The sequence below is a fragment of the Typopeltis vanoorti genome, chromosome 1, assembly GCF_054136105.1.
Source record: "Typopeltis vanoorti isolate ZY-2024b chromosome 1, IOZ_Tvanoo_1.0, whole genome shotgun sequence".
NCBI lineage: Eukaryota > Metazoa > Arthropoda > Arachnida > Uropygi > Thelyphonidae > Typopeltis > Typopeltis vanoorti.
This window is the reverse complement of record NC_143549.1, coordinates 10,915,856-10,931,775: the sequence shown is the minus strand read 5'-3', so window position 1 is coordinate 10,931,775 and position 15,920 is coordinate 10,915,856. Positions and strand designations below refer to the sequence as shown.

At 35.2% G+C, this 15,920-nt stretch overlaps 1 protein-coding gene across 4 annotated transcripts in view; it reads right to left on the bottom strand.

Annotated features, from left to right (window-relative positions):
* The window catches only part of LOC150109786 (uncharacterized), a 1,408,745-nt gene that overhangs the window by 1,227,009 nt on the left and 165,816 nt on the right, over positions 1–15,920 (bottom strand). For all 4 annotated transcript variants that reach the window (XM_090396626.1, XM_090396635.1, XM_090396653.1 and 1 more), the window contains 7 exons: positions 15,611–15,770; positions 15,204–15,435; positions 14,773–15,079; positions 9,745–9,831; positions 8,779–9,091; positions 8,429–8,599; positions 1,910–2,147 (listed from right to left, as the gene is read on the bottom strand). In XM_090396626.1, the coding sequence (XP_090252752.1) occupies positions 1,910–2,147; positions 8,429–8,599; positions 8,779–9,091; positions 9,745–9,831; positions 14,773–15,079; positions 15,204–15,435; positions 15,611–15,770 (1,508 nt within the window). The remainder of the gene's footprint in view (positions 1–1,909; positions 2,148–8,428; positions 8,600–8,778; positions 9,092–9,744; positions 9,832–14,772; positions 15,080–15,203; positions 15,436–15,610; positions 15,771–15,920) is intronic.

Below are 15,920 nucleotides of genomic sequence, written 5' to 3'. Positions count from 1 at the left end.
TTTATCACTCTAAATCATTTTGCCAATAAAAATGGAATTGTAAAAAAAAAAAAACATTCAAACAACTTTCGTGATATAGCTTTGAATCTAGAAGTGATTCGAAAAACTGACTTTACTAAGATTACCAGCCCTGTTTGTTTTATTGTTTAAAAAATTAATATCGAAATTTTCAGAGATGGGTTTTCAATTCTCGAAACTTCTGTTGTTTTTCAGAGACCTATCAGGACTGTATACAACACTGACCAATAAAGTATGCATTATAATGTAAAAATAAATATTTGACACTTATTTAATTAAAGTTTAACGGCCTAGGTTTTGACCTGTTACAGCTCAGAAACTTAGCTCTTTATACGAACCTAATTAAAGCTATAATACGACAGACTGTGAAGTAGTCTGTAGTGCTGAATTGCGTACATTGAATGTCCGATTTGTCTAGTATGCAGAATGCAACATCTGAGTTTCTGGGCAAGTATGCTTGCTTATATTCAGCTAAAAACTGGTTCTTTTTATTCAAAACGGAATTCGAATCAGGTATTTCCAGTGTAAAGGAATTCCCTTTATCGGCTCAGCAAAGGAAGTTCTCTAAAAATCATGACAAAGTAATGACGTGTACCTTTATTAAAAGAACCATATGGAGTAGAGGGACTGTGTAAAAATTTGACAAGTATGTCAAGATTGCAGAACATTTATACCACGCCAACTTGCTTTTGATCCGATTGAAACCACAAGTAAAAAGAATCGACAAAATTGAATCGACTTCCTAAATCAATAAACAAGTAAACTCATAAAATTCCACTCAATTGGAGAATTATTAAAATAAGTTCGAAAGATTGCGCCAATTTTTTTCGATAAAAATAATCTGACTGAAACCAAAATCAGATCTGCTATGACGTCCTCTTGAGTTCATGTGCATATTAAATCCCAAATTTTATTAATTTATTTTGTACTTACTTGCCCTTACCATGATGTCTAAATTTTATTTTGCCTCTATTAAAAGGAAAAAATTGAGAAATGTTCGATAAATAAGCATTCTACGAGTAAATAATATAAGTAATAATTTTGAATGAAATTCGTCCATCGAAAGTCTTAAAACAATCAAAAAAAAAAAAAAAACTAAATAGCACAGACTTATTCTTCTTCTTATTATTATTATTTTAATTTTGTGGATCTTCAGGTAATGATCCTTAAATAGAACCAAGATCTAATAGTTTCTAGTATATCTTTGTTCTGTCTGTGGATTTTGGCTATTCTTCCTGTATAACCAATACAGAAAAGGGGTACCTCAGCTTTCTGTAAGAACATAGATTTAACAAGATCTATTTTTTACAAAAAAAGATTAGGTACCCTCTATTTATGTAACAATAAGAAGAAATTAAGAGTGTTATTCTTAGTAATTAAACAATTCTCTGAGTGTGAATTTCAGTTTTTCGTAAGAATCTTCCACAAACATTTTCGTTAATATATATAAAATCCGAATAAAATGAAAAGGATATTGTAGAGGAGACACCTTTCTCCAAAACTCCTCTGCGATTTAAGTCGTTCAATCAGCCAAATATTTTATAAACTGTAGCAAAAAGAGGCCACATTTGTGAATCATTGAATTTTAATGCAAGGAGTAGAAAATAAAATTTTTCAAACACCGCTATCGCATCGTTTACTGATTTCAACAGTTTAACTGTCCCGAATGAGACAATGCAAATCAAGTAACTACTCTGAAATCTGGAATCACTTCTTTGGATTTTTTTGTGTTTATGCGAATGGAAATATTTAGTTATAATGCGTTTCGAGTACTCAATCATAATCAATAGGGCTTTTATCTTCGTTATTAACACTTCCTACGACTTCACAAGACAATGGAGAATCTCTGCCACACCACAAGAAAGGAGAGTGATGTTCAATGCTAACTTACCACATTTGGTTCCCACGTCTCTGCTCAAATCCTGGAGGGTATTCGTGCATGTTGTAAATACAGGGACAGTCGGAGATCGGTACACAGCGTTCGTGGGCATCGAGAGTGGTTCCGGATGGACATGCACAACCTTCCACACATCTTGGCTGACACTCTGTCTGAGTAGCTATCTGAGCACAACTGTATTGGCAGTTGGGGACGCATTGTTGGTACTGCTGCTCTCCGATGCAGTGGATTCCTGCGTATAAAAGTAGAAGGAAATCACCCTGGAAGTTCCATAACTGCTTTAAGAATTAAAAATAAATAATTATTAGAATGAAATAAATATAATGGTATAAGAAATGTTTACTTAGCCTCATGGGTAGCTTTCACAACACAACAAAGATTCCAGAGTTTTAACTCTGGAATCTTTGAAAAGGCTGTGAAAGTAAACTTTTATTCTTTTTAAGCATGAAATCTAGCTCTTGATCCTTAACTCTTAACTGTAGAGCAACTATGAGTACTTACAAAAAAATGCTAGTTAAGGTTGGGGGCATCATCTATGGTCTGTAGTGCTCTTAGACACACTCAATTTATAACTGTGAGAAATGAAGACCAGCAGCCTACTGATTTACGGAAAAAATAGAGAATAAAAGCTGCCACTACTTCCCTTTAGGAATCTAAAACGACGAAACATACATAAAATGTGAGAATGGAAGATAGAAAAGTTCTCTGAGTATGGATATACACACTGTATGCTCGTGTTAGAGCGTGAATCTCTTGAAAAGTTTATTAGAGGGTGTCCGTGCGTTAACCTACTGGTTCTTCTCAGTAGGAAAACAAAACAAACATTTGGAATGACTTTTAATGGGATTATATTAATCAAGTGCATATTATAAACAACTATGTTATACCAACTAGTTTCACCAACTAAGGCTGTTGGCATCTTCAGGGTACACAACTGATGTAAGGCACTAAAAAGTAACAAACTGTTACGAACTATAATCAACCGATTCCAATTATATTAAAGAAAGAACAGAGTGCGTACAATACATGCATAGAGCGTGCATGATCTCACTTGTTGTTATTTAGGAACGTTCTATAGTTGGCACTGTAATTCAGTTCTGGTGAGTTGAGAGATCTAATGAGGGTCTTCCAGATCACGGGCAAGATTAGTCCTTGGTTCCTGTTAAGGTTTTGTATACAGCGGGCAACTGCTGTGGCCTCTTTAAAAATTCGGGAGTGGAAGTCCTCCTCCATACAAGGAAGTGTGCTTCTGTCCCGCTCTATGGTATGATTCGTTCTTGAGAAATGAAAACTAACCCAGATTTTTCTTCTCTATTATTATTGACGTAACCAATGTGTTCTTTTTGCCTGATTTCAAGGCTCCTTGAAGTTCGGCGATTTAATTCAAGCCACACCAGCAGGGTATGTTGTAAACTCCAGCATATTTGAAGAAAGGATGGCTATCTTTTGGAGATCTTAAGAATTGCCTAATAAGTACCAAATAACATTTTTATAATAATCTTTGTAATGTAAAAGTGAGATAAAAGCAAGAATAGCGATGAGAAGAGATACGTTTAATGGAAAATGGAATTTATTCAGAAGTAAAATGGACAAAAACCTAAAGAAAATACTAATAAAATGTTATGTATGGAGTGTTGCCCTCTATGCAGCTTAAACTTGGACAATGAAGAAAGAAGAAATTAAGATTTCGGAAAGCTTTGAGATGTGGATTTGGAAAAGGATGGAAAAATCAAATGGACAGATAAAATAACTAATGAAGAAGTCTTAAAAGAGAGTAGTAGAAGAAAGAAGTCTGTTAAAGACGATAAAAAGAAGAAAGGGAAACTGGATCGGACATATTCTGAGAGGAAATGGAATCATCAGAGATGCCATCGAAGGAAAAATAGACGAAAAAAGACCCAGAGGAAGATTAAGGAAAACAATGCTAGATGACATGCTCAATGGAGACCAACCTTAAAAGAGAAGGCTCAGAACAGAAGAGAATGGAAGGAAAGTTTCTGCTACTAAAAGAAGAACCTGTTCAATTGCAGAATACTTAAGAAGAAGAATAATCTTTATTATAATAATCATTCATCTTCATAATTTTTTTTTTCACATTTAAACATTTTATTATGTCTCAGATAAATTACATACATAGATACAGTAATAATTACAATACATTACAATTGTGAATAACAGATACTTGCAAGTTAATATTTCTAAATAATAATAATAATAATATTTTTTCCTGTATAATGTATTACATTCTTTCTTTGGGAGGCATTTCTGATTTCTTCCTCGAAGCTTAGCAGAGCTTATCTCAGGAAGATAATAGATGATAGATGGTGGTGGTTTCATGGTTATGTTTCTATACTGGTCGCAAGCCAGGTGTTGATTTAACTGTTTGTTGGTACGTGCTTGGAGGACTTCAACTGGTATTACACAGTTTAACTTTTTTTTTCATCTTTTTTTTACAAGAAGGGTTGGATTTAGGATTTAGACATGGTATGTTTGTTTCTTTGGGTTCTTGTAGTGATGGTTTTTGAGAGGGGGGGTTGTCATAGATTTTGTGTGTGTGTGTGTGTGTGTGTGTGTGTGTGTGTGTGTGTGTGTGTGTGTGTGTGTGTGTGTGTGTGTGTGTGTGTGTGTGTGTGTGTGTGTGCGTGCGTGCGCGTGCATGCGTGCGTGCGTGCGTGCGTGCGTGTGTGCGGGGGAGAAACAGGAATTGCTCTAATTTTCATTCTCGCCATAATATTTATATAGCGCCTGTTTCAGCTCTCTGTATGTTCCTAGGTTTCTGTCGTCGAACGGCAGTTTGTTTATCATGTCAGGTACGTAGAAGTTTCGGGTGGCTTTGCCGTTGTGATTTGTTGTACTTATATGTTATGTAGTTTGTTGACTGTGGTCTTGTTATTTGATATGTTGTTCTGGTTACTCTACATGTTGGGCTGTAGTAGTGTTTTAACATGACTGTGTAGTGGCATAAGTGTTTCACCTAAAATATTTTGTGTTTTTTCCGTGCTTCCTGCATAAGTGTGGGTTGTTCGCAGAATATCAGTTTTACCATTTTATCTTGCAACCATTGTAATTAGTCTGTAGTCTGCACAGAATGCGTATGATGTGATTGTATCTTAAAATGTTTTCACATAATGCTTTATAGATTAGTATTTTTATGTGGGTTGGGGCAATGTCTTTTAATCTGTATAGTTTGCTTGCTGTTATTCTAAGCTTGGTATGTAGGTAGTTTGTATGGCTATTTCAACTTTGATCAGCATCGAAGTGAAGTCCAAAATAGCGTGTTGTTTTCACCTGTGTGATAGTTATGGTTTTAGGTTCTGCGTTTTGTGTATAGGAGGATGAATGTCGGATAGTGAAATATTTATTTTCTATGGGAAGCGTTTGGGGGTTTTTGAATATCATTAGCTTTGTTTTTCCATGGTTTATTGGTTTATATATATATATATATATATATATGCCGTTTTCTGTTAACCAGTTAGTGATCTGATTGATGTCGTGTTGCACATCTGTGTAAGCGATATTTGCGTTGTTGTGAATGGATACTATGGCCGTGTTGTTGTCTGCGTACTGGAAGATTTTACTTTTTAAGGGAAGGTGGCTTATGTCGTGTGTGCATATATTAAATAGAATGGGAGATAGGACAGCCCCTTGCGGTACTCCACAGGTTACATGTACCTCTTTACTGTACGCTGATCCTATACGTGTGGTGTGCTTTCTGTTTTTCATGTATGCTTTAAACCACTGGAGTAGACGACCTCCAATTCCGATATTCGTTAGTTTCGTTACAATATTTTGTGTGTTAGTGTGTCAGTGCTTTTGTTAGGTCAATGAATAGCACGAATATTATTCTGTTTTTATCCAATGCAGCGTTTATTAGGTCTGTGAAATCTTCCAGGAGCGTTGCTGCTCCTTTATTTTTTTTGAAAGCCATATTGTGTTTTGGGTATGATTTGAAATTTTTCAACGTATGCGGCGAGTTTGCGATGCACGATGCGCTTCATGATTTGGTTGATTACAGTGAACGTGGCGATGGGTCTGTCATTACTTATAATGCTTCTTTTTCCATGTTTGTGTATGGGTGTGATTAATGCAGTCTTTAGTGTTTCAGGTAGGTGTCCCGTTTCGAATATTTTATTTAATAGTTTTTGTATAACTGGAAGTAGGTTGGTTGAGTGTTTCTTGTTGGCTCTTGGTCTGATTCCGTCTATCCCCGTTCCTTTGTTAGGGTTAATTTGTTGAATTGCCAGTGATAGTTCTTCTTTTGTTACTGTGGGGAACCACATCGACTGGGTTGCTCGTGGACCTAGTGGAGAATGTTCGTATGTGTGAGGAAAGGTTGTTTCTTGTAGCTTTTGGACAGAGTTCACGAAGTGCTGATTAAAGTTGTTTGCCAACTGTTTGAGGGATTTGGGATCGCAGGGAAAGCTGTGTTTAATTGTTTCTGAGGCAGTGGTTCTGTGTATATTGTCCAGCATTTCATTAATCAGGTGCCAGGTTTCCTTTATGTCATTCTGTGCTGTTGTTAATTTGTTGCTGTAATAGTTTCTTTTTGCCGTTCGAATCTGGGTTGTTATGAGATTCCGTTTTCTTTTGTATTCAGCTTTTAAAGCGATTTTTTTCGGTGACTTCTTAAGTTGTTTCCATAGGGCATCTTTTCTTTGTATGTCTGTTAGTATGTTGTCTGTTATCCATGGATTTTGTTTCGTTTGGGGGCGTATTTTTATTTTTGTTAATGCTTTGTTGTATATTTTGTTAATGCTTTGTTGTATATTTTGTTAAATGCAAGTTTAAGATTATTATATACAGCTTCAGCAGAGTCTAAAGATGCTATCTGCATCCAGTCTGTTTTTCTGATTTCATCGTTCACTATTGCTTCGTTTACAATGCTATGATACTGTTTTGTAGTCTCAGTGATTTTTATGGGTTCTGGTTCAGTGTGTAACTGCAATGCTGTGAAATAATGGTCTGCTAGTTTGCATGTTATGACGGCTGCTGTGTGGCTGTTTGGAGGGGCCCTTATATTTATATGATCAATGCAGGTTGAAGTTGTTGTGTTTCCGACTATCTCTTCTCGTGTATACGACTGTATGGATGGGGTTATGTTATATGCCGATAATAGGTCTAGGTATTGTTCTGTGTTGTTATTTATGTTCCTAATGTTTATATTAATGTCTCCTATTATTATCAAGTATTTTGAGGTGCCTACTTTCGTGGCTGAAAGCCATCTGTTTAGTTCTTCTAGGAATTTTGTGGTGCTTAAGTTGGGTGGTCTGTATATTGCGTTTAATATCAGGGAGTTTTCTTGTTTGATGTTTTTAATTTCGATGCATATGTTTTCTGCGTATTCTAATTTATAGTTTATTTCTGTTACTTCTAGTTTATGTTTGGTAAATATTATTATACCACCGCCTCGTTTTGTTTGTCTGCAGTGTTTGTGTTGTTGGAAGTGTGGCATTTGGTAGGAGGATGCCTCTTCGTTTGTTGTAGATACTTCAGTCAGTATTAAAATGTCTATTTCGTCTATATCTTCCTTCAGATAAGCTTACAGGGTCAGCCAGTATTTTTGAATGCTTCTGATGTTGATGTGGAGAATAGATAGCCCTTTTTTGGGGATTGTCAGTTGTTTCCATTCTGATATTGATTTCAGAATGTGGCAATTATCATGTTCCGGGGTGATTACGTCTGCTTGATGGTGTGCATTCATCTTGGTTGGGGTGCTGGTCCTTCTTTACGAGTTCTCAATATTCCTTTCAATGTGACAGCCTGTTGAGGTCATCTACGGATTTTATTTCGATTGGTTTTGAGTCTTGTGTCTTTCTAAGGAATATTTTGCTGTCTCTTATCCATATAAACTGGTAATTGTTTTCTGTTTTTACTTTCCTTGCTTGGTAGAATATTTTCTGATAGTGTGGAGTAAGGTATTCAGACAAGTGTCTGATATAATAATAATAATAATAATAATAATAATAATAATAATAATAATAATAATAATAATAATAATAATAATAACAACAACAATAATAATAATAATAATAATAATAATAATGAACTAAAATTTCTGTCGTCATTAATTTACACCGCTCTAATTCCATTTTGATGCCGTGATTGAATATACAAACCGCATTTTCAGTAATGAGTCTATTTGCTGTGCTGAATCTCCATTCTTCCATATAGAGCAATTGGGAAATTTGAATATTATTTTTAAAGATTTAATATCCAAGTTTGGCTTTCTTTAAAAAGACAGAAACGAGTATAAACGAAATTGAAGATAATGGTCACAAGGTTTGGAAATTCCACCCCTCTGACTACACAAGTCGTTATTACACTTGGCACATTTTTAGATACTATTTACAAGAAATAAACATTGAATTTAAAACACATCATTCTCAAAACATCAAAATACTTGGATAGAATCCGACGTGAACTGTATCACCAGTCAAATTGTGAATAATGCGTGCTGTTTTCGCTGTAGTTCAATCGTAGGACCAAAGTAATAATAAGAATGAGGAAACTTACCACATTGAGGAACTTGAGACCTCCAAGCCAGAGCTTGATTCTTATAGGAACACTGCATGGCATAATCAGCGAGAACGGAACAAAGACATTCACTTGGATCTGTCTGACATGCACACACGTCGTGCAAACACATTTGATAGTATGGTTCGGGGTCTACATTTTCGTGACAGTCTAAAACAAAACAGAGAAAGAAAGATTTGGATAATATTAAAAATATTATTTCTCATATTTAAATTTCTGATTTCATCAATGAGAAAAAATATCCCTTTGGGTATTAAGATAAGCCAATAGTCGGATATAATTTGATAATTTACTTAAGTCACAGTTGACATTCAACATCCCGTGCTCACCTCGAAATGCAAAGCCTTTAATTTCCAAGCAGAGTTCATCTGCCATCTCCCTCCTGTGTGGAAGTTGATCACATGCGGTTTCAGTTTCGTCTCGATCTAGAGCATCTTCACACATGTCGTCTACCTTCCACTTATTGCCAAAGGCAGTTGCTGTGTGTTCGATATCCCCTTCCATGGTAAGGAAGTCATCCATTTGAGTTGAGGTAAAAGTACCACACAGTCCGCGAGTCTTGTCATGGAGAGATTCTGGAACATCAATATATATATGACTTCTACCATCCCAAAGAATCGTCATATGATTAGCAAGCTCCACCTGAAAGTAAAATAAAATCATTTGCAAACTTTCAAAGTGAACGTTCATTTCTCCAAGTCTCTGATATGAAAAATAACATAAAAATCCTCAACATTATTTTGTACTTACTATTTAATGTATAATATTTTTTCCTGTTGAGTGTATTCCTGATACGTTGATGATGCATAATCATGCATAATCATTATTATCAACCCAAGTCAGATAGCTACGAATTCAAATTATTAATTAAAGAACAAGATTTTCAAAAACCATTGAGGCAAGTTAGAATTGTCAGATGGTATGAGAATTCAAGTTCACGTTGTAAAAAAAACTCCTCTCATTTTCGCAAAGTTCAATGGGACGCTAAGCATAGTGATTTCAAAGAATGGTCGGACATTATATATATTTCAAGCGCGGGTGCTTCAATGTTGGTCGCAGATGCCATCACACAAATGTATTCAACATAAACTACATGATGAACTGTAAGCAAAGTGTAAGCGGCATTTATTTTATTTATTTTTGAGTCTTCTTTCTCCAAAGCCTTTTTTTTTTCAACGTTTTTCCTCGCACTCGCAGCAGTTGCAAAACTATTTCTTACAAGAAGATGTCTCAATAATTTTTGGAAACGACTCTTTACAGAAGGTATGATTAATCTTTAATTTCGTCATACTTACCATCAAGAAATGAGATGAAACACGAGAAATTCGACATCCTGGAGCCGTGAGCGGTAAAGTTAGGACCTCCCCTCCATTTATTGTAATCTAGAAAGACATATATGCATATTTTATCTCATAAATACATTCAATGCTATTTGATTCATTTATTTTACATTCAGAAATCTGAAAACAATGGGACAAAAATGTGTTTTTTAATTATGAAATAGTACTAAAATCTATGACTTTATTTAAATGCATAACTTTTAGGATTTTGAAAAATTCGGGCGACAAATCGTAAATTATAATTATTTCATTCAATATACCATAGGACATATACATAGGAAAAGTACTGAAGAACATGTACAGAGTTCTCTCTATCTTATCCTGTTAAAATACCAAAGCAATGATGACATTCTACCATCTCCTCTCATTTCACTCTTAATGTGTCAAAATCAGGGATATGCGATTAAGAAGAAAGTTAAGTGCATCTTCTTCTTCTTCCTACCATGGATTTTAGGCAAAGTGGCCTTCTCCGGTGTCATGACATCGCTTTCTTGGTCTTCCAATTCTTCTCTTCCATCTATTTTATATCTGTATAGTATTTTTGGCAGTCTGCTATTGTACATTCAATTTAGATGTTCTAATAATTTTGTTTATATTTACTTACTATAGTGGTTAATTGGTTTTATATTCAGGATTCTAAAATTTCTTTATTTGTTTTATGGTCCTATTTGGTATAGGACCATAAAAAGTCCTATTTTTCTGAGAAATTTCATTTCTGCTGTTTGAATCCGTTTTTCGTTCTTTTTTATAGGCCATGTTCCACTTGCATATAACGAAGTTGGTTTAGACAGAACATTATATAGTCTGATTTTGGTGTGTTTTTGCACTAAGGATTGCTTAAACTTTTGTTAAAGTCCTTTAACAAAATTTGGTATTTTAATGACTACATATTTTTCATCTTCATATAATAAGACACATCCCAGGTATTTGAAAGTACTTGTTATAAAATTAGTCCGATCGGTTAGCAGAGTGGCTACGCGCTTGCAACCATATGTCTGGGAAAGGAGTGTCCTGGGTTCGATTCCCGTCGCTGACGTGAGAAGCTTAAGGATCTTTCTGAGACATAGCCAAGTTATCCGGTCTTGGGCGTGGACAGCAGGATTTTTCTCCCTAGTTTTTCTGGGGTTTTTCCTCCCGCAAACAGGCAAACCGACCCGTGAACACCCACGGATTAAAGTCAGAAATAGAGTACTTAAGACCCAGCCATTGGCCCGATTCGTCCCGAGCCCGGATAAAATTGGGGGGGGGGGGAGATGAGATGGTACCGTACCTTCCCGTAAACTCACGGCAGTTGTATTATTATACGAAAACTATCCATCTCCTACGTTATATTTTATTATTTATCATTATCGGAAGCCATTAGTTTTGGAAGCCATTATTTTTGTCTTTACTTTTGATATTAACTGCATATTAACCTAATTCATGTCGCGATATAACATTTAAACCATATACAGCCCTATATCTGAGCTAATACAAGCAATTGATAAAAATGGCTTATTGTATGTCTATCGCTTCTGTTCTCTGGCAGATCGACCTGTTCTGAGTTACGAAAATCGAAGTTTCTGGTGGGAGAACATTCCTTCTCCATGTAAGACCAGGTAACTCATCTTTACTGAAAATCCCTTATGAGCGTTCTTAGAATCCCATGTAGGACTGAAACCTAGGTGGACGTTGTTGAATGATACGCGAAGATTCATTGAAAGATATTGCGGTAATGACAGATGATGAACCTTCCACATCTGCTGTGGAGAGGAAGTCACCTTGATTGAATGAAAGTATATGTGAACTTAGGGGAAGATTCATTGAATCCTTTGGAAATAAAAAAATTCTTTAGAACAGCATTTTGAGACAAAGAATGAAATATATTACTGATGTCACATCATTATCTTTTCCCCCCATGGAAATGACCGAAGTTCACGAGTCGAAAGAATGGAGCTCGTTTGATTGCAAATCAATCTAAGATTCAGTTTTGTTTCTTGACAGTAATGGGAAGCCTTTTCCACAGGAAGTGAGTATGTCGCGATATAACATTTATACCATATACAGCCTACTATATTTGATTTTTAAGATAAATTAAAGTCGATGGAAGTCATAAGATGCAAAAGATCCTTTTGTGGAATATTATTGGCGGTGTAAAATATTTAAAAAAAAGTAACTGCATTACTTTTTTTTTGAGTCCATACACGAAAGGTTAGTTGATCAACCTATAATGCATTAGTACCGTATACGGGTAGTGGGTTGGAAAGGAGTTACTTGTGTAATTTGATTAATGTATGTTGCATTCCGTGGGAAACACAACAGGGGAAGACTGTTCCATAGTACAGCAGTTGCAGGAATGAAGGAAGAGGAAAAGAAACTTGTTCTGCTTGTTCCAAGGTGCACTGTGAAGGGATGTTGACCTGCAGCTGCACGTGTTCCAACGAGCTTCGCACTAAGTGGAGGAATTATTGATGCGATTTCAGTGGGTATACTAGTGGGTATGCAGGAGTTTATAAACACTTTTGCTTTCTGTGCTTTATGCTTTATCAACGAAAACAATAGAACAAAATATAGTACAAACAACAGAACTAACAATACTTCGAGGAAACGTAGCCTTCAAGGAAAGATCTGTCACGAGAGAGAGAGAGAGAGAGAGAGAGAGAGCGCCTCAAACAGGAGCGCTTTCTCTCTATCTCTGCAAGATCTTTGAAAATCTTCCAGATACTAATTAGAAGATGACAGCAATTTCAGAAGCCAAATTTAAGGAATGTGCATTTTCTGAACTTCAAATTGGGAAGTAATTAAAGGAAGAAGAAGTTGAATACTCTCACTGAAGCAAGAAACACAAACCAGAAAATGGTTATTGTTATTATGGAAGGGTTTCTCAAAGCAATAAAGCCCCAAGTTATAAAGAATAGTTACCTACAAGAACTGGTCATGATGTCGCTGAAGATTTATTTACTTTATTCTTTGACGCGAAGTTTTGGATTTTTCCAAAACCTTGGTTGATGCGAATGACAGGAAAGGTAACATCAATGTAGTGGAGTAACTATGCCAAACAACACTTTAATGCAACTACAATATAAAACTAACAGGAAATTAAAATCTTGCTAATTTCATAATTTCATGCAGTTTGGTGAACTATCGCTTCCTCTTTCTGTCCCACATTTGTATGCTATGATAACAATATCATCATGATTAGCGATCGAAATATAGTCGAGTTATCGAAAATATAGTCTTTTCACAGAGAGGAAATTATATTCAAGTGAAGTTATTATTATTATTATTATGTAAAAATATAAATGTAAAAAACGTACAATATAAAAATATTTGAGAGATCAATACAATAAACAATTATTATTTAGGTGTAAAAAATATTAATATTATTTTTAATTATATAATAATAATAATAATAATAATATATATATATATATATATATATATATATATATAATATATGTATATTATAATTAAAAAAGTTATTATTATTATTAATTTTTATTTAATTTTATTTAACTCCAGCAACAGTTTTCTATCTAGTGTAATATAGAAAGCTATAATAGTTGGTTATACTATTTGCATTATCCTTCTTCTCCCCCCCCCTCTTTCCAAATTAAAGCTTCATGACGCTGAAAGGAAAAGAAATGGGGGGAAAAAAATCAACATAAAATTCCAAGTATCATATGTGGTCTATGAGAATTGCTTTCAATTTTACCCCCTAACTTTACGCAATAAATAAATCATTCGAAGCCTACTTAAAATTATCATAATCTCAACAATCTGAGGGAATTATAATTGAGTGGCTCAAGATCAGCTATGGAGACAATCAAAAATGGCAATACCAAGCTCACATAAGACACCCATAAACTCTTAAGTCAACTAAAGTGTTTAGGAAAAGTTGCATTTTACAATGGATTCCTGCTCATGTAGGCATTGATTACAATGAAGTAGTTGATAAATTAGCAAAAGAGGCCAGAGAACTCAACCAAGAAACTCACATGATAACTTTTGCTGATGCTAACGCACTAGCAAAAACTAATTCCACTGAAATCAGTGATACAACATCAAATTCCCGAAATCAATGCTGACAGAAAGACCTCCACCACGATAGCAATACTACGAACAGGACATTATAGAGGAATGAAGATCAATACAGATGATACGAGAACATATAGAAACTGCAACAACTGTTCCCAATACTGAACTGACACCAAGGGAATTACTCACATCTTTATCTGCCCAGCAATTACAGCAGCCTTGCAAGAAATAGATCCTAATCCTGAACTACAGCTCTGTACAAACAAAATCATCGACATAGCCAAAACAGTGCAAGGAGCACACGGAAACATTACGACTCTTCAGGACAAGACAATTACAACATCATATGTCACAAGCTAAAGAATTAAATGAGCTACTGTTTTAACAGTTATAAAACAGTAGCTCATTTAATAATTCAAGTAGGGTGTTAATTGATACTGAATTTAGATTACCTCAACTTTTTTTAAAAATTATTTCAATGTGTCCTTTATGTGAATTTATCAGTTATCGATGAATCAATGATGTTCATAACGAATGCACCCAATTTCGGATAACTGATGAAAAGGATGCTCTAACCTATTACGGTAAGGGAATTCAATTTTTAACATGAGAAGCGCTTGCAATTTCAGATGAAGTTCAAGTATAGTACTATGAAAAATGGCTAACCAGAAGATGGACTTTGATTTTGTAGTTTTTTTTTTCCCTTTCTCTCCCCTTTTCTTTTTCTTTTTCTAAAATCAACCCTTTTCTGATTGAGATACTCTCAGTTATGATAACAACTAAGCCTCTATCGGTTTTATGACTAAATGGATGTAAATTAAGAAATTATCGGGAAGCAATTACCACCAATCAATCACAACAATGTAGTCCATTGCACACAATAAGTCAACCTGGACCAACAAATAATTCATTCAGCTAATTTAATAATTTCCTATAGCAACTTAATACTACCGTATTTAAACTCACTTCCATTCCACGTTTGAGTGTGATTACGGTGCCTTCTGGAGAACGAATAACTAATTTCTTCGTGCATGTTGTTACAGGAACTTGTTGAGGAGTCAGACGGTTCTTTGTCCATGGTGATCCCTCAGGAACGCAGGTGGACTGTTCTTGTTCTACGCTGAAGTTCTTATTATACACAAGGTAGTAAGAGCAACTTCCCACAAAATCAAATTGATGCCCATCAAAAGTAGTGTAATGAGGACCTCCGACAATGGAGCAGTGAGATGGACAGATAAGTTTGGTACATTCCCAATGACCCTGCTCACAGAGGCTGCAAGAAACAATAGAATATGAATGATACCAGTTCGTCGTTTGGATTCAAGACGGATGTTTATGAAGAAATTCTTTTAAAAAAAAAAAGATACCAAGAAGAGAATGAGGGATATTTTGCTTACCAAGTATTGCATCCTTGTTCTATTTGTGTTCCACTTTGATATTCTTTTTTACCGTGAAGACATGGACAGCTCTCTTGAGGAACACATTGTCCATTGTGATACACCATTCCTTCTTCACAATGGCATCCGTCAACACAATGGTCGTGTTCACAAGCTGGTTCCAGATTACGACAGGTCTTTGGACAGAGAGGACCACATTCCATATAGACGGTGTTGTTGGTGCAAAGCAGCGCTGTAGAAATGTAGTTATTTGATTTCAGTTAGCAGCATTACCAAAAAAAAAAAAAAAACGAAAGAAAGAAAGAAAGAAAAGAAAAGAACTTCGTATAGACGAATGTGATGTTTGAATGCAAAACTGAAATTATACAGGAAATGAGGAGAGGAAAAATTAAGCCCAATATACTCACGACATAGAGCAGGCTTTCGCCATCCGCTGTCTGGAAGTTTTCCCAGTCGGGAGCATTGTCGAAAGTATTCCGCTAAACTGTCACATTCGCATCCATCAACGGAGTTGAGCAAACAACAGTCGGTCTGGCATGCTGTGAAGTAAGGCTCAGGGTTGATAGCCTGTAACGATATATTGCACATGTTGTCAGAGAACGAATCATGTGTTTAGAAAACAATCATTTAGAAAAGTCAAAACCTTGTTCGTCCTTTTTGATTGTTTAATTTAGAAATGAGGTAATTTTTATGAGTAAATATATATGATTAGGCATC